The 18,094-nt window shown below is 39.2% G+C and overlaps 1 protein-coding gene across 6 annotated transcripts; it reads right to left on the reverse strand.

Annotated features, from left to right (window-relative positions):
• Positions 1-8,025: 8,025 nt before the first annotated feature.
• Positions 8,026-18,094, reverse strand: il15ra (interleukin 15 receptor subunit alpha). 6 transcript variants are annotated; one of them, XM_028571064.1, is made up of 8 exons: positions 17,920-18,094; positions 16,795-16,995; positions 14,772-14,819; positions 14,601-14,648; positions 12,943-13,062; positions 10,062-10,175; positions 9,321-9,408; positions 8,026-8,374 (listed from the first exon to the last, which is right to left on the reverse strand). In XM_028571064.1, exons 1-8 carry the CDS (start codon positions 17,984-17,986, stop codon positions 8,296-8,298), a joined length of 765 nt encoding a protein of 254 aa, XP_028426865.1. In that variant the 5' UTR covers positions 17,987-18,094; the 3' UTR covers positions 8,026-8,295. The 6 variants fall into 6 exon arrangements, with proteins under 6 accessions (XP_028426865.1, XP_028426866.1, XP_028426864.1 ...); XM_028571065.1 differs by having other exon boundaries at positions 10,062-10,172; positions 12,943-13,065; XM_028571063.1 differs by having other exon boundaries at positions 12,943-13,065.

Consider the following 18,094-nt stretch of genomic DNA (forward strand, 5'->3'; position numbering starts at 1 on the left):
AGACGGAAATGAGAATGAATTATACAATGTTTCCTAAGTATTAAAGTACAAAATCATGTTCAAGAGGCTACTCTATGCTGTTTTTGACAACGGGCACCTTTTAAACAGATGAAATCTTGTCACAGTATATTTTTATCATGACTGGGAGAAGGTCCACATTGATGTACATGACCAGCTGGCAAGTGTGTTTGCATTACTTAATACTACTTTTGGAACTACGGTAGAGTAATCACTGAACATTCCAGGGGATATAGACAACATCTGGAGAGGGACACCTCCCAATTTATCCACGGCCAAATCCTCAGGGAAACGCCTGGAGAGCCAATCAAAGTTGGGGTTCCCAGAGGGCCTGGGTAAAAATAGTGAAAATATTTTTTTTTTTACCAATATTAGCTTTTTGAGATGTCTAACTAGGGTTTTTTTTAGGGGTGCTGAATCTATTCCAGCCATTAGTTTGAATAAAAATGACTCCTTAATCCATTATTCACCCAAAATCTATGGATCTGTCATATTTAAACTATGGATTTTGGGTAGTAGGCTAATCCATTTTGCTGTTTAAAGTTTAAATGACTATAAATTTATGTAAAGGCCCCTACACCATTTTTATCTCTTAGTTACTGCCTAAAATTAATGTTGCTAGCTAGCATCCAGCTTAAGTTAGCTAACATTAAAATGCCCATATTATGCTCATTTTCAGGTTCATAATTGTATTTTGAGGTTGTAACAGAATAGGTTTAATTAAAAAAAAAAAAACATTTTTGTTGTACTGCACATTGCTGCAGCTCCTCTTTTCACCCTGTGTGTTGAGTTCTCTATTTTAGTTTGTTGGGAGTCGCACATGCGTAGTAGCATGTTTGGATCAAACTGGTTGTTTGACCGTATTCATCACTTAGGATACAAGTATTGTTACTTGAACGTGAAAAACAGATGTGGTAGCATGGACCGGAATACCATAATCACAAATAAGGATGGTAGAGGAGCTGTGGAGGTTGAGGAAGCAGAGGTTGATGCAGTCCTATCTGCAGAACAGCCAGAGGAACAAGTGGCTGCTGTGAGTGGGGCTGGAATGCATGAAGAAAATCAGCAAACCCCTGCCCTCTTTGTCCCAGCAGAAAGCACTATTCATCAATGTGTTGGCGATAATATGGATCTCAACATGGTGTCACTACAAGGAAACACAGCATTCCATGCGATGGGCATGATCAGAGTAACTTCTCTTGCTCCAGCAACGAGACAACATGAGTTTCACACAACCATTCCAAGGAGAAAAGATGACGGTTATGGAAAAGGTAGCAACTCTCAAAGCAAGCGAGATGATCTCCACCAAGACTCTCCAGCCTTGAAGTCAGGGGACATTGCTTGGATGGCAGGATGGGCTATCAAGAATTACAACCCCACATTTGAACATCCCAACTGGAATGGCTTGATGAAATCCATACACCAAACTGAATGCAAAAATAAGTCCCCCATTGAGTTTCTTCCAATCATTGAGGGTGACCCAAACGAGTACAGCACTATCTACACTACTCTAATGCAGTGCATACACAGCAGTCACGTTTGACGTGCCAATATGGCTGAAAGCAACTCCGATAGTTCTCCAGTCTGAGTTGCCCGTCATCATGAGACTTGGAGGGTTTCATCGCCTGAAAAGCTTCCTGGGCTCTATCGGGGTTATTATGGCAGACTCAGGAGAGCTGATACCGCTAGTTTACCCAGCCTTGCATCAGCGGCAATACCAAGTTTGTGCTGAAAGATGTGTTCAGCGAGCAGGAGTATAAAGACATGGAGAACTTCATCAGGACTGCAAAATAAATGAATAGAGGTAATTTGACATTTCCCTAATTTGTAATTCTCAAACTATCTCAGAGCATGCAGAATTATATTGTATCTTATTATATAGTAATACAATTCAAACTGTCTATCTCTACTAGGGTTAGTAGAGCGTCAGCCTACGCAGGGACGTCTACTGAGAGGGTTAATAATAATAATAATAATTCATTCACAATGCTATTCACAGCACAGATACGATATACTGGGCATTTATTATTGAAGGAAACATTAGTTTTATGTTATGAGTCTACTCTAACTTAAAGAAAAGGCTATACAAGTCAAGATGAATGGGAAAACTGGAAACCAAGCACAAGATCAATGGAGAGAAGCTAATCACTGACTCACTCAAGCTCTTTCACCGCCTCGTCATCATTAGTGAGCGAGAAGTCAAGACCAAAGAAGCTCTGCACTTTGAGTGGACGCCAACACCAATGTCTCTATTTGACAAAAATCCGAAGTTGCTAAAGCCAGACCAAGGCTGCCCTAGCGAGGTTCCTGAAGGCATTTGTGGAGCCTGTCGAAAAAAAAAACAACCTGCACAAGCCTGGCGGTTGATGGCGGTTGGCTCCTGCACAGTGTCAAATGGGAGGTTAACCCCACATGGAAGGACATCGCCGAGAGCTACCTCTGGTTTGTGATGTCCATGGGTAGCCAGCACCTCCGGATCACTGTGGTCTTTGACGGATACGGTAGCTCCACCAAGGACCATGACCACCTGAGACGTACAAAGAATGCATTCTGTGACATTCAGATTCGTTCAGACTTTAAAAAAAAAACATTGTTCCACGGGAAAAGTTCCTTGAAAACAAGTTCAACAAGGCCCAGGTCATTCTGCTCCTTGCTGAGACCTTCCAAAGAAGTAGGATCAGTGTACAGCAATGCTCTGATGATGCTGACACTTCTATTGTCTGTAGAGCACTAAATGAGGCAATGGAGTCCTCTGTTGAGGTGAGGGCCGTGGACACAGACGTTATGGTTATGCTGGTCCATCATAGGGCAAGCCACCCCGTCTTCCTCACAACAGCTAAAAGACACATCTTACGATGTCGGAAAGATCCGGGAGGCCCTCCCGGAGAGGTACCATAAAAACCTGATCTTCCTACACAGCTTCTCTGGCTGCGATACCGTATCGGCAATTTCTGGGTTTAGCAAAACAACTTTGCTCACCAAGCTCTGCAAGACTGACAAAGCAGAGCGGGCCATGGATGTGTTCATGGACATCAGAACCAAGAAAAGTGACATCATCAAAGCTGGCTGCGAACTGTTCGAGCTCATATTCTGCAGAAATCCACCTGAAGTTTTGGAAGACTTAAGATTTGATATCTTAAGCAAGCGGGCCGCATCAAGCCTGAGAAACTGCCTCCGACTACAGGAGCTGCAGCACAGCACTCTCTGCGGGCATATCTCCAGACCAGAGATTGGCTACTGTTACAAAGTCCATCACTGGATGTCCTTGAGTATGGATGGAAACAGAGCCCATTGCACCGGACTACCTTCTGAAGTTTGTCAGCTGCAACTGTGCAGAGTCAAGTGTATTTCTGTTTGTGGGAACTGTCATGGTGACTCTTGGTCATGGTGAAATTTGAATTTTTTTTTGCAGATTTGCAAAACAAACAACTAACTTTCCCTAACTAACAGTAGTTCTTGTTGAAAGCTGATTATATTATTAGCAGCTATAGAAGTCTGTGAGAATTCACCTCAGATTTTAAACAAATTAAAAATAAATGTCAGAATGTTAACACATCTTCACCCTAAGCAGCAAAACTGGATCGGATCACCGCTGAAAACTGTAAAAACAAATTCTGCAGATTCCGATTGGGTCTGCTGATTGTGCAAAGTTCTCTATTCGCAACACTGGACTAACATGTTTTAAAGAATATCTTTAATTTTACAACAGTGGAAGCAACAAGTAATTACAGGAAAAAGACAAGCGGAATTAGAAACAAAGGCCCATGACTGTATTTTAGCCCAGGATGGGGAAATGAAAGTAACCCACAGGGCCTTAAAAAGCTGCTAACCCATGGCTTATGTCATCAGTGAGGTTTCCGCAGAAATCCTGTTCATTGTCTTCTTTTAAGAGGCCTTTTTTACACTGACCATTATTAAGCTATGAGCAAAAACACTTTTATTTGCATGAAAATAGAAAGTAACGTTCATAGGTAGGCACACAAAACAACATTGACGTAAAACATACTATTAAACATCGAGTTGCTTATAAATATCAGGTCTGATACATATTTCAATAATACAACCATATAGTGATTCCTATTGAAACCTTACATTAAAGCGTTACAGTGATACGTGATATCTTGTTCAGCTAAGAATTGCTACAACAATACACATTTTACATTATGAGAATTCATAGAGAAGAAGCTTTAACTGTGAGACAGTACCAAAAACAAACATACTGAAATAATTAGATTTTATCTGGGGAAGTGGGGTGGGTCGGTTTGTGCAAGTGTTAACTTCCTCTTGCATTGACATTCCTCATACTTGCAATGACCATTCAATTCTACAAGATGTATGAACAAACCGCAAACAACTTGGTTTGGAGACAGGAACTCGGAGCGTTTCAGACAGAAGCGCTGCAGCAACGGGCAGTATGAGAAACATAATATGTTTTTTGAACATCATAGCATCTATATATTCTACTAGACCCACAGGCAGGCCTGGATTATCCATAAAGGCACTTGGGCCAGTGCCCAGGGACACCAAACATTCACAACCAGTGGGGGGGCACCACATGACACAAGCTTTAACAATATTTTCTGTAAATTGTTATATTATTCACTTGAAATTGTTGAAAGACCATACATTACTCGTTTATGAACATTAATTTCACAATAATAATAATAATAATAATAATAAATTATAAATAAATCAATATTACATGACCACTATCACTCCCCCTCCCCAATCTGTCAAAGTTGAGTTGGTCCACAGGATCCGGGCAAATGTATAATTTGGGTGATGGGGGGTGGGGTTTCACAATAATCAAAAGTGGCCAGTTTAACCCCCCAAAAAATGTTATCATAAGGATGAATGTAAAATATGAACTGTTATAAAAAATTATAAGTGGTTGGCTTTCTTTATTCAATGTAATTGGCAAGCAAAGAAAAAAGTTTTTTAAACAAACCACCCCCCACCTCTGGGTGAGACTTGGTAGCGCCCAACCCTTCAACGTGTTTTTCAACAAGGGGGTAAGCTTTGCTTCGGAACTCGAACCTCCGATGGTGCCATTTTGTTGCTACAAAGGTATCACCTCTTGTTAGCATTACACTGACAGGAAAAGTGCTTCTAATAGCCTTCACTGGTCTCCGTCCAGAGCAACGGGGGTCTATTGGTCCGTTATATATATATATGTCAATGGTTTTTCAAGCACATAGCACGGCCAGCAGCACTGCCGGTGCGCTTCGTGAGTTTTTTCAGTAAGCAGAGAAGCTTAAAAGACCGGTCCACAGTCTGCGCTTCTTTTCCTAGAACTTGTATTTCTTTCACAGGAATTTGTTCAATAAATCCATATTCTTCGTCTTTTTTCCATATCTTATTCTTTTTAGATCATTTTATTGTCGTTAGCTGTGATGCTAAAGCAGTTTTAGCTTTCCCATGATGCTTTTGAAAGTTTTTTTTTGGGGGCTTGGAGGTATAGTGCCCAGGGGCACCACATTGTCTTAATACGGGCCTGCCCACAGGAATACAAATATGACAATGAAACAGATTATAATAGAACCTCTTTAACAACAGGCAGAGTCAGTTCTTCTCTTCACTTGCACCCAGGGCTGTACAGCTACTGATGAGGTCATTTCCTTGAGAATTTAGTTTTTTTTTTCTTTCTTTAATTACATTTTTTTTTTCTTATGCTTAATCCAGCATTTTTTTTTTTTACAAAAGGGCAGTTGAACAACTCTGGTTACCTGAGACATTGTATTTGAAAAGACGAATGGGTTCTTCAAATGTAATGTTTTGGTGCTCAACTGTTCAGCTTTAGGGCCAAATTATCGCTTTACACATTGCTTTGGAACAAATTTGGGCCTCCCTTTACAGAACGCTGAGTTTGTTCTGAACATTTTGATATGAAACAAATGGGTTTCTTGTTATATGCAAATATCCTTAAAATGTGAATTTATCAAGAAATGTAAAAATGCCCTTAGACCACAGAGTCTACTACTAAGTGATGTTAAATCAAAACACTTTTTGCCAAATTCAGTGAATATCTGGTCACCTAGCTCTCTATTTTCTGTGTGCGCTGAAAAAAAAACAGTGTTAATACACAGCCCTGGCTGTGTAAATGGAAAACAAACAGAAAGGTGTGCACCATAGACTGTTAATTATTAATTTTACAGTCAATGGTGTGCACGAGCAACATGATATCATGACTTCACGTAAACATACACGGCACTTTCCTAAAGCCAAGTGGCGTGTTATCTGTACGTATTTTGAGCTATCCGTGTGTATGTCTATGCTCTATACAGCTGACGGCAGTCTGCAACGTCAGCGTAAACATACACGCCATGTGGCACTTTCTAAAGCATGTTATCATAAGGCAACGTGTTATCGCAAGGCTACGGTTGGGTTTAGGAAAGTCACTCGCGGGTTGGGTTTAGGAAAAGAAGAACGGGGTTGGGTTTAGGAAATGTCACACGCAGGTTGGGTTTAGGAAAAGAAGAACTGGTTGGGTTTAGGAAAACAACAACAGGGTTGGGTTTAAAACAACAAACGTGGAAAGGAATTCACACGCAATCGCAAGGTAATGTAAGTCAATGGAGGCCAAACGGCATTGATAAACACGCTAAAAAACCAGTATGCGTCTTGATAACATGCCAATAATGGCATACGAATTGGCGTGTCATACATACGCCACTACATGAGATCAGTCTGGCATGAGCCACAAAACACTGTTCCAGCCAATTGGCAACAGGCAGCGACAGTTGATGGTGGGGGGGGGGGGGCAGCATTTGAATGTGCCGGCACGCCAGTAGTTATCCATCCATAATTTGGAGGGTGGAGCTTCTGATAGGGAGGTTGTATTTGTATTTGATATCAACAATCTTTGTGCATAATCACTTACTGCACCTTTAAAGAGGCAAGAATGTTTATTGTGATGAACATGTAACCCGGAATACAGGTTCCACCCAGTGATGTGTTCATAGATTTTAGAGAACAATGGAGCTCTATGGCACAAAGGAACACGTTATATGAGGCTTTGGCTAAACAGTCTATACTTGTTGGAAGGATTAATTAATTGATTGGTATTTTGTATTTTCATGACTGTGCCCAGGAGGTGAACCAGTCGATCACCATACTTTGGTCTGTATGGGGACTTGAACCAGCGACAAAAGAAACATACAGAATATCCCCAGTAGTATCCTACAAGGGTAGAAAAGAGCACATGCTACGTAAATTCCTTATGTGCAGTTTACATATTTGGTTGAGATCTTCCCCCGAAAAAGGTTGTGAGTTGTGAGTTTTTGGAAATGTGCTAACAACAAATGTCATACCAAGCCAGCCATTAAGCTTATGGAGGCGATCACACAGTCTAATAAGAACAAGGCGGTTCTTCACTGCATGGAGAGGACCCCATGAGCTCCAGTAACACTCTAGTCTCGCATTGCCAAACCTTTCTCCACAGCGCTGCTGAGGAGGGTCTGGCCAGTCCACGCAGCATTCCGATTACAATTGTCTTTTGTCGGCGTTAAGCCTCGGGCACAGGTACAGTGCCTCTGCAAACTTGTTTTGGTGGAACATGTGAACGTAGGGAGGCGAGGAAATCTGGAATTAAAATGGATATCGAGTGAGTAGGACTGGGTATCAAATTCAAAACTCTTTAGGCACCGACTGAATTGCCTCCAAAGTATTGAGTTTCGAAAAATGCCTCATCATTCAATACCCAATTTCAATACTTAAGGAGTAAATCTCATCAGTGTCAGTGAGCCAATAAGCATGCAGCATGCTTCTACCAAGATCTAATAATGTTTGTGATTGGCTGTCTAACGTTACACGTCGTAGAGACGTGCAGGAAAAAACCTACGTTACACACAGAGAAGGGGCTCACGTAGTAGGAGCTGAAAAATTGTTACACGTGTTGTTATGTGTTGTAATTATTTTTGTTTTATTAATTTGTTATCGAAAAAAAGGATCGTTTAGGAACCGGTATCAAAGTCATGGTATCGGTACCGGTATCGAACATTTTTGAACGATACCCAGCTCTACTATTGAGTGATGAGGATTTTTTTCAAAAAAAGGATTAATATAATTTGATTGTCAGTTCTAGCTCGGAGGATGTTTTCCAAATTGACCGTAATTTAGAATGCCAACACAAAGAAAGCTCGGGATGAGGGACATCCAGCGGAACCTCCAGTGCCACCAAAACTATCCCGTCAATGAAACATCGTCGATATAGACTAGTTAGGCTGTGGGGCTGTGGGGCTGCTCTCTGCGGCAGTGGCCGGTCACGTAGAAGAAACTCTACGACGCCGGGTCAGATGGAACATGCATGTATAACTGTTCTTGTACTGGCTCCGGTGGGATGCTGTTTCTTGACTTCCTACGAAAAAAAAGGAAACAGTGATGAGATCATAACTAGTGAAATGATAATCAATCCGACAGATGCTCACAGTCAGATTCAAGGTAAAAAATAAGAGTAAGAAAAGAGCGAGTCAATAAGTGTACAGTATATAGTAACAAAGCCACAGCGCGAGAAATGTTACGTAGAAGTAAAGTGAGATTAGGTTAAAATGTAATAGGTGAAAAAGATTATGTTGCTAAAACAATTGATTGTGCTATTTTAGTAAAGCGTGAACCTAAATAAAGTACAGCATGAACCTAAATAAAGTACAGTGTGAACATAATTAGCAGCAGTGAGTAAATCACAGATATTGCACATGTAAATAAATTAAATTAAATAAATAAATTAAATTAAATAAATTATTGCACCTAATTGTTTAAGAACATTGAGATTGAGATGTGGAAATTAGGGGTGGGAATCACCAGAGGCCTCACAATACAATATCATCACGATACAATATTATTGCAATTTTAAACATATTGCAATATTCTGCGATATATTGCAATCGATTGCCTTTTTTCCAACTTCAAATTTTGCCCAATTTCAAATGATGTCCCCTTTGTCAACATCTGTTTTATCTAAAAAGATACATTTCTCTGTTCATCTCACTTCAATTTTAGCGCTGCGAAATGGGATTGTCAAGCAGACAAACTGACCAACAGTCATATAATAAAAGATTGATAATTGTAGTCTGTGTATCAATAGTCTTGCCACAGAAAGAAATCACGATACTATGCTGTATTGATTTTTTGTGTAAATGCGTGTTTTGAATAAGTAGGCACATGGGTTTGCAAACAAACTGTTTTACCTACATTTCAGGTGTTCCATCAAGCGAAAGAAAGTGTAGCGTGACATATTTACACCTGAACGAATTGATTTTTCAATGAATCACTGTGTTATGTTAACATGCTTTTCTCTAGCTTACCTTTTATAACAATATAGGCTGATTCCCATCAAAGCTAAGACGAAGGCCAATGAAGCACAGCTGATCGCCGCTGTTGTGTTGCAATGAGCTGCCAACAAGAGAGAAATATTCAACACAAGTGGTGGAAGAAGTAATCGGATCCTTTAGTTAAGTAAAAGTACTCATACCTGTACATACACTGTAAGAATACTCTGTTACAAGTAAGAGTCCTGCATCGAAAATGTTACTTAAGTAAAAGTAGGCAAGTATCATCAGGAAAAAGTACTCAATGCAGAAAAATCATCACATTTTAGAAACTGGAAACAATCAAAACTGTTTTGTGTTTAATCATTTCAGCTGCACTTGTAGGCCTATATGTTTTTTAGTAGTTTCATTAAAATAAAACATTTTTTTTTTTAAACTACATGTATTTTGTGTGCAAAAATCTTAGTTTGTTAAGTAACTAGTAACTAAAGCTGTCAGATTAATGTAGTGGAGTAAAAAGTACAATATTTCTCTCTGAAATGTAGCGGAGTAGAAGTAGAAAGGGGCATTAAAAGAAAAGACTCAAGTAAAGTACACGTACCTCAAATTTGAACTTAAGTACAGTACTTGAGTAAATGTACTTAGTTACATTCCACCACTGCTCAACATGAAATGGTAAGGTCTTGATTCTCTGGCTTTATATTCTTGTTTGTAAAATGTAGTTATTATATAGGGCTTCCCATTGGCACAAATGGGAACAACAGTGTGGAAGCTTACCGGAGAAAGAATATGGTATTGCTGAAGAGACGGTACTGTTGCTTGAAGGCTCAGTGGTGGTTGAGGTTGATGTTATCCGGTGCGTCCCTTTAGTCTCTGTCATAACAGTTCCTGCTGTGAAAGAAAGAAAAGAATGTGATTTCCCTGTAGCTTGGCTTTTCATTTCATCAGTTTAACATTGGCAGTTAAAGGCAGTGCGAGTTGTACACTAAGGATGATTGATCACATGACATTCCCAAGGTTCCAGGTTTTTGTGCTGTTTTTCTATCCTTTCAGAACCCATATTTTTTGGTTGTGGTTCCATTTATGTGCTGTGTTTGTTATTTTACAGATTTGTGTATGCTTGAAAAAATACAATATGATGGACCAGGCTGAAACCACCACACACAGAGCAAAACACGTCACGATGAAGAGGGATAGTGGAACCAGTGTGGAAGCACAAAGAGACTCAAAAAAAAGAGGGAGGTTTGCAGATTTGTTAGCCTGGGAAAACCATGAGAAACTTCCAGCAAATTAGAGATTTGCTCTGCAAGTCAGTCTGGCCAAGCCCATTTCCAATTTTTTTCCAAAAATCAAGGCACCAATCATAAACGTTGAGGCGGGCTTTACACGATGATGATAGCGCAGCGACGTTTGTTGGTTTATTCTCGAGAAGAGGCCCAGATAAGATTTTGGCGCAGTTTTATCGTGTCCAACAAACATCTTTGTTTTCGTGACAGACAGTCCTGCAAACATTTGTACTCCTGTTAAGATTACTGTAAGACTACTGCGAGATTATCTTCTAATGGGTCAGCTTGACTTGCTGTACATGATATGATTAATTATAGTAGTTCATTAACTCGTTCATATTTTGGGCGAACGTGAACTGAACGTACTGTCTTACTGCCTGATGAACGTTACTGTGAACTTCATTCTGGTGTCTGTGAATGGCACGCTCTCTCAGTTTAACTTCGTTCAATGGGGTGCCAGATTTCTATAGAGCCTTCCAGGCGAAAACCCGGCTGAAACACACCGTAAACAGACCCTTAATATGTAGCGGAAAAAAACACCCAATCTGGCAACACCAGCCACCAGTGTCGCACCGCCGCATGCGTCATCAAAACAAAAAGCAGCGTGGAGGCGACAGCAGCGTGGAGGCAACGAAGCAGCAAGGAGGCTTTGTATAACCAGTTTTATGACAAGGTCGGTGAGGATGAGAAAAATCTTACATTTCTGTGCAAACTTTGCCCGCCGGCTTTCAAAAAGAAAATCCGCACTTCAGTCACATCCACAGCAAACCTGAAACGGCACGTTGAACTGAAGCAACAGAACTATGGAAAAAAAGAACTATGAACTAGTTGATTTTTGGAACTGTGAACTTAGTTCAAAATGTTGAAGTATGAACTATGAACTGAACTAGTTCATTTTAAAATTTGTGAACTGAACTTTGAACCAGTTCATGTAGAAAGTGAACTTTCCCAACACTGATTAATTATCCCTCTCCAATGTTATTAGACCCTTTGGCTGAATAATTCCCTGATGTCCTGTATTTGCTTATGTTGAAATGGAGACAGCTATTATTTGGCTAAATGCTGTTTCAAAATGTTTGCCGTTCTCATTCATTTCCAGTAACATGGCAATACATCATTTAAATTCTTTTGGTGTTATTGGAATAAGATTGCCGGTGAAACACGCTGTCCCTGTGGCAATTAAAAGTATTAATTGGAGTGCTGTCCAAATGACCTTTATATAACGAGCTTCATATTTGAACATAACATTTCAGGGAAAAGGACTCTTGATGTAAGTCATTAACTGGGGAAGATCTGTGGTGATCTGGGAGGGCATCGGAACTCGACAAAGTCTAATCTCCCGACCTGACCTGTTATGATTTTTATATTCAATAATTATATTTGTTTGACAGGGAAGCTGTGCGCAGACAGGAATATATATTTTCATTATAAAAAATAAAAAAGCACCCCCAAAAAAAGGGCACTTTCTCTCGAGGAAGAAAAAGGACAGGTGCATGTGCCTGAATATATTAAAACCAGTGTTTTTCCTAGGTTTGTAGAAGACTTGGGTGCACGCATTTGGTGGGGGGTTTAGGGGTCCTCCCTCAGGAAAATGGAAATTTTTTACAAAAAAAAATATCTTTTTAATATTTTGGACCATTATTATTTCCATATTTGTCTAAAACATTGGAAAAGCTGGAGCAGATGATAAATAATGCTCCGGAAGCTAAAGTCATATCACTCATACAATCATATCTGGAAAAAAAAGTAGTTAGTTTTGATGCCCAAATTGATTTTACATTAATAGGTTTTGCCCAAAAATGGCTTGGGTGCTGCACCTAAATATTACCTTATCATAATGGTAGGGAAACTAAAAAACATACTAATCTGCAACTGTAAGTCAGTAGTAGGCTATAAAGTGGAGATTTGTGATTTGTGGGTCCTTCTATAAGTCATTTTGGGGTACAATTTGTTTCTGGAGAAAGCTACAAGGAGCAATACCACAGGCCAAGCAACGGCCTGTTCCAACATTTTGAACGGGCACTGTACTAGCTTGTTTAAAATGATAACAAGGGAAATTAATAACTAATGTGGTATTTAATGTGATGTGAGATAAAATGTCATGTTTCATTTAGCAGAATTAGATTGCGTTGTTCTATCCTATCCAATATTTCCTATATTTCTAAGCAGATTTTCTATGCTGTATACTGATAACCCCCCTACTGATTATTGGTCCACCCCTGTGTCACCCCACTATGAAAAATCCTGGAATCGCCCCTGCTGATGGGTAATCTAAATCATGACAAGGTGTAAAATAATTTGACCTGATGGAGTTATGAGCAACATACAGTACACTGCAAGTAGCATAACATGTGAGACTTTATGCTCTTTACCCTGTGAGTGATTTGTCTGGGCCTGTAGACCAGCTGAGGTCAGCTCTGTCCTGTCTCTTCCTGTAGTCACTGAAGCTGCGGTGCTTATACTCTGGGTCTTCTCTGTAGACGGGGAAGCTGCTGCTGATAAGAAAAGACATTTACTTCTACCAATACTGCTAACAAGACTGCTAATACGACTTACTTACTTACTACTACACTGTTGCTTCTTCTACCATCACTACTATTTGTAAAACTACTGTTGAAGAAAACTAACTCTGTTCTACTGTGATTTGGGGAGTCCAGGTGTGCAGATTTTTTTCATGCATGGAAAGTTCTCAAGTGACTGTGTGGTACAGAAGTCCATTTTCCACACACACTGGTTATGATATTTAATCTGAAATAACATGCCACATAGCAATTAACAAACATCAGAAAAACACATGCAAGGTTTTGTGTTAGTTTCTTACACTGTTGGTGAGTATTACTACTGTCACAACTGTTGTGACTACTTCTTGTAATAGTACGAGTGCCGCTACGACAACCAAAACTCAGCTGCTACTGTATATTAACAATCATTAAAGCTACTAGTACGACTACTATACTGCTACTACCTATACTACTACTGCTACTTCTAGGAGAGGAAGTTACAAACAGACCGTTCTATTTATTCCATTTTCCATTTAGCTGTTAGCCATGGCAGTGACTACAATTCAGCATTTATCAAAATTAATGATTACACCTGTGCTTTTCGTACTTGACATGTCAACGTTTCCTAACAATGTACTTTTTTGTATATTAGGACTTTTTAAAGCAGTATTATCAGATTTTTTAGGCTACTTGGGGGCAGCAGGATAATCTTTATTAATCTTAGCATTCACTTGGAGTTGTGTTTCCTGTCACCTGACAAATGTAAGTCCAATATTCAAGCTCCTTTTAGCTCTGTTTTAGTCTCCACCCACCCGTGAGGGAAATATCAGCATCTTTAGCCAGTAATTGCTCCTCTATCAGCTAGTCACTAACTAGCTGGTGAACAATTAACTAAAATATGTTAAAATGCTTCACAAAACCAAAGGGGTATTGCAGAGTCATTTTCCGAGTGGACATCTTGACTTGTGTAATTAATGATGCCTGAATTCCATTTAGATATTTTGGGCATGGATTCTGACACTTCATGGAATACCATCACTGTTATTAGTTACACCTGTGCTTCTCCTGCTATGACAAGTTTGTGCATGGTATGAACACATGCAAAAATCCACACAGAAAAATTATAACAGGTATCTACGTGCCCAGATTAATTACAATACTATGCAAGGAAAGAGTATGTCAAAGCCAAACAACCATTTAGGCTCTCTCATTGGCGGCACACAACTATCCATCTCTTGAAATGTCTTGGGGGTCAATCCATTTTTTCCAGTCTTTGCAGTGACACACATCATACATTGTGTCATACACTGACATGTTAAGCTTTTTGGGATGGATCCTAGACTTTTTTGGGTTATCCTCCCACAATCTTCAACATGCAACAAAGTAACCACTACTACAACCACTGCTAACACAAATGATTTAGACATATGTAGTAATTACTTTCATAATTAGCAGTTAGATATTTTTAGTTTATTAGTATTATTGTAGTATTTTTCTGTCTTCAGAATTCATGCAAATACCAAACTCACTGACTGAAGTGGTAATGGTGGAGTCATGGGGAATATCAGTGTGTCTCGCTGCAAGATCAGACCATTAATCATTAACGTTAAGAAAAAAACACTTCTGTCCCACGCATATTAAAACCTTATAGTGTACAAATATTGAAATTAACCTTATAGTGTACAAATATTGAAACTTACTTGTTACTGTGCTCTTTGGTGGTTGTGTTGTGGTTATTTTTGGGTCAGCTGAAATGCAACAAATAAGAAATTGAGCAGTTTGTTCATCATGTGAAACTTGACAGTATGAATAAGCTACAAATAAATTGATAAAGCTGGCGGCTCCCTGATGGTCTAGCGGCTAGGATTCGGTGCTGTCACCGCTGCGGCCTGGGTTTGTTTCCCGGTCAGGGAATGTTGAGGTATAAAGGGCTTAAATTGCTTGGTCTGTTTAATGCAGTGTGAATTTTCCCAGTCGAGGTCACATTTTTTTCAGTTTCATTTTTTCCAACACCACATGAATGCAGCACAGATGCCCTATCTTGCAATTTTAACGAAAGTGAAAAGTAATTTGTGTATCTGTCCGTGATTGGGATCTGCTCCAAAATGTAACTGGTTCTTCCAGCATGCGTTCACCTGCAGTGAATCACATCAGCAGGAGGACAGAGGACAGGAGGAAGAATTGATACTGACTGATGTCTGAGTTCTTCATTCTTTCTAAATATCTCAGTATTTTATAGTGACTATATGTAACTTTGAAATGTTTCTGAAACTGTTTAATTTTCCATTTGATGATCATAAATAGCCTGTAAAAGCAAACGAGACTAACAGTGAAAAGAACGCTATTTTTATATAGTTTTTAGGAATGCCTTTGCCCGGCTCCGATTTTTCCCGCAAAGTCATAAAATGATTTGTGGCAGGTAGATGGCGCTACAGAGCACACATTCTGAAGGGTCACAGATTTTGGCGTAACACCGGAAAAGCCTGTGTTAGTGGATAGCCAGTTACAAAGGTAGCAGGAGATTTCTTATATAGTCCTAAAAGTATTTTAATTTTACTTTTAGTTATCCGCTGTAGTTATGGCTGATACTGGAGCCGGACCATCACAGAAAAAAAGGAAATTAAAGGAAAAACTAAACTAAAAGCTAAAAGGGAAAGTGAAAGATGAACTACAAAATTTGAGTCATACTCGGTCTGGCTTTTAACAGATAGAGACAATTATGGGAATGTTAATGATTCAAAACTGACCCTGAATTGGCCCTTAGGTATGTCTATTTCATTTCATGTCTATTTTCATTTCAATTTGGCATTTCCGCCTTTAATGGACAGGAAAGATATGAAAGTGTGAGAGAGAGGAGGAAGACATGCAGAAAATTGGACTCAAACCCTGGACCTTCTGCGTCGAGGTATAAACCTCTGAATATGTGAGCCCGCTCTACCAACTGAGCTATTCTGGCCACATTTTATTTTTTTTAAATGAAAAAGAACCGATAAAGAACCAAACTGATAAGGAGAATCAATAAAATCCTAACGCTACCCATTCCTAGATTGATATAGCATCTGGGACCTTGGTTTGATGCAGTCTACATAAGTACCTAAGAGTATATTGTATACAATTCTATATGGTTTGTAAACCACATATGCTGCAGCCCTACAGACATACCGTACACACTTCTTTCTTTAGTGTACAAACCAGTTTCACAAGTTTCTAAAATCTATGTTCTCAGCTTACACTGCTGGATGACAACACTGCTCTTTGTCTTTGCAGTGTGTCTTAAAGTGCCCCCCTTCCTATGGAACATATTAACGGGTCTTGAGCCCTATTAACTGAGCTCTTTTTATTGCAGTCTTTGAAATATGTAAATATTAACAAAAGTTTGTCTACCACGCATCATTATAACCAGTTATTTTATGATCTGCCTAGCACATCATTTTTAAAATGCTACCTATTATTTTCATTCTCTCGTTGTCTCTCTCTAATTCTTCAGCTCCTTAATGTTTATGTTTAGCCTTTCATCTGTCTTTCTTGACGATGTACTTTGTACCATTTACTTTCTAAATAACGTTTTCAAAAAAATAACCTGAGCCCTATGGTAGCATATGGTAACTGGGTGGAGAGATATTTTGCTTCACTTACAAAGCTCCGTTTTTCTTTGGGATTATGTGATTGAGCTCTTTAAATGTAAAGACAAAAAAAAAAAGTAAATTAAAAAAAAAATCTTACTTATACACACGAGGGTGGGGGTGGACCACTTTGGAGAACCACCCACAAGCTTGCATTTGATTAAATTTGAAGTTCCCGCCTTCCTCACGTAACCTCCTATGCACGTGTAGCGGAAACTGCTGTCAATTCTGAAGCAGGTCTCAGGTGGAAGTTCAGTTAGATCAAATGAAGGAATATTTGGACACGGACAACTGATGTTGTCTGGAAGAAAAAAAATTAAGTGGCAAATCACAATTGGGATGCAGATATATCCACACAGAAATGCAACAACAGAAAATATTTTTTTTTGTATTAGTTTCAGATAACAAAGTTACTGGTATTAACTAGGAGACCCAAAACAAAAACAGTTGTATGAGTTGCCTATTTAGTCAGTTGTGAATGAGTCCTGTTGGATTCATGCAGGTTTTTTGTAAGGCGATTTTGGACATCCTATTGGGTTTATTAACCTTTTGCTTTACTGTAACTCTATAATCGGTTTAATATTACATGCCTAGATTAATCAGTGCAGATTAAGTTAAGTACCTGTTTAGTAGGTAAACAGAAAATGTCTCTCTTCAAACTGCATTTATCTTTATTGAGACTCTTTTAGCTCCATAGTTTACCAAGATTAAAAAAGATCCACCAATTTCCTAGAGCTACATTGAGATTGTTCAAAACAATATATATATAAAAACAGGATACACATTTTTCAGCGTCTCTGGGTCTATAGATAGATAGGCCTATTTTTATACTGAAAATACATTCCTTTAAATGGATGGGTTTGTTCTGCACATCTGGTCTACTTAGTTATTACAGTGTTGTCTGTTTTGTTAGCTTGACTGAATTGTGTCATAAATGTGTTTGCTGTTCAGTTGCAGACTAACGTTAGCATACACAAAATCTCTCAGACGGTAACTACAGTGGCTGAAAGGAAAAGTTAAAATATGAATAGCCTAATAATAACAATGTTAATTAATTAATTAATTAACAAACAAGAAAAAGCACACATTGTTTACTTTTCATTATTGCTATTTTGCAGTGGCCTGGTTTGGACTAAACTAGAGTAAGGGTGAATACGATTCTTTAAAAGGGAGTTCTGAACCATAATCTTATGCGTGAAGTGGGCTGGGTTGATTTTGCACTTACCGCCGTTGAAGCAGAGCGCAGCTCCGAGCAGACTGATGACAGAGAATAAAAAGGAACCCAGGTCCATCTGACAGCTCTGCGGAGACCTAAAACATGTTCGCCAAGTAAACCACGGCCTTTATAGTTCATCCTCACACCGCGATCGACGTCCTCCTGTTAACTGGAGTGCTTTCAC

Source organism: Perca flavescens, chromosome 23 (genome assembly GCF_004354835.1).
Source record: "Perca flavescens isolate YP-PL-M2 chromosome 23, PFLA_1.0, whole genome shotgun sequence".
In the NCBI taxonomy this organism is placed as follows: Eukaryota; Metazoa; Chordata; class Actinopteri; order Perciformes; family Percidae; genus Perca; species Perca flavescens.

Bases quoted from the DNA above. Each gene is read 5' to 3' on its own strand.
- il15ra (XM_028571063.1), bottom strand. From the start codon at position 17,986: ATGGACCTGGGTTCCTTTTTATTCTCTGTCATCAGTCTGCTCGGAGCT. The intron at 9,409-10,061 runs GTAAGCTTCCAC...TCTTGTTGGCAG, and splicing joins AATACCATATTCTTTCTCCG to CTCATTGCAACACAACAGCG. The intron at 8,375-9,320 runs GTAAGCTAGAGA...TTTTTTTCGTAG, and splicing joins AGCCTATATTGTTATAAAAG to GAAGTCAAGAAACAGCATCC.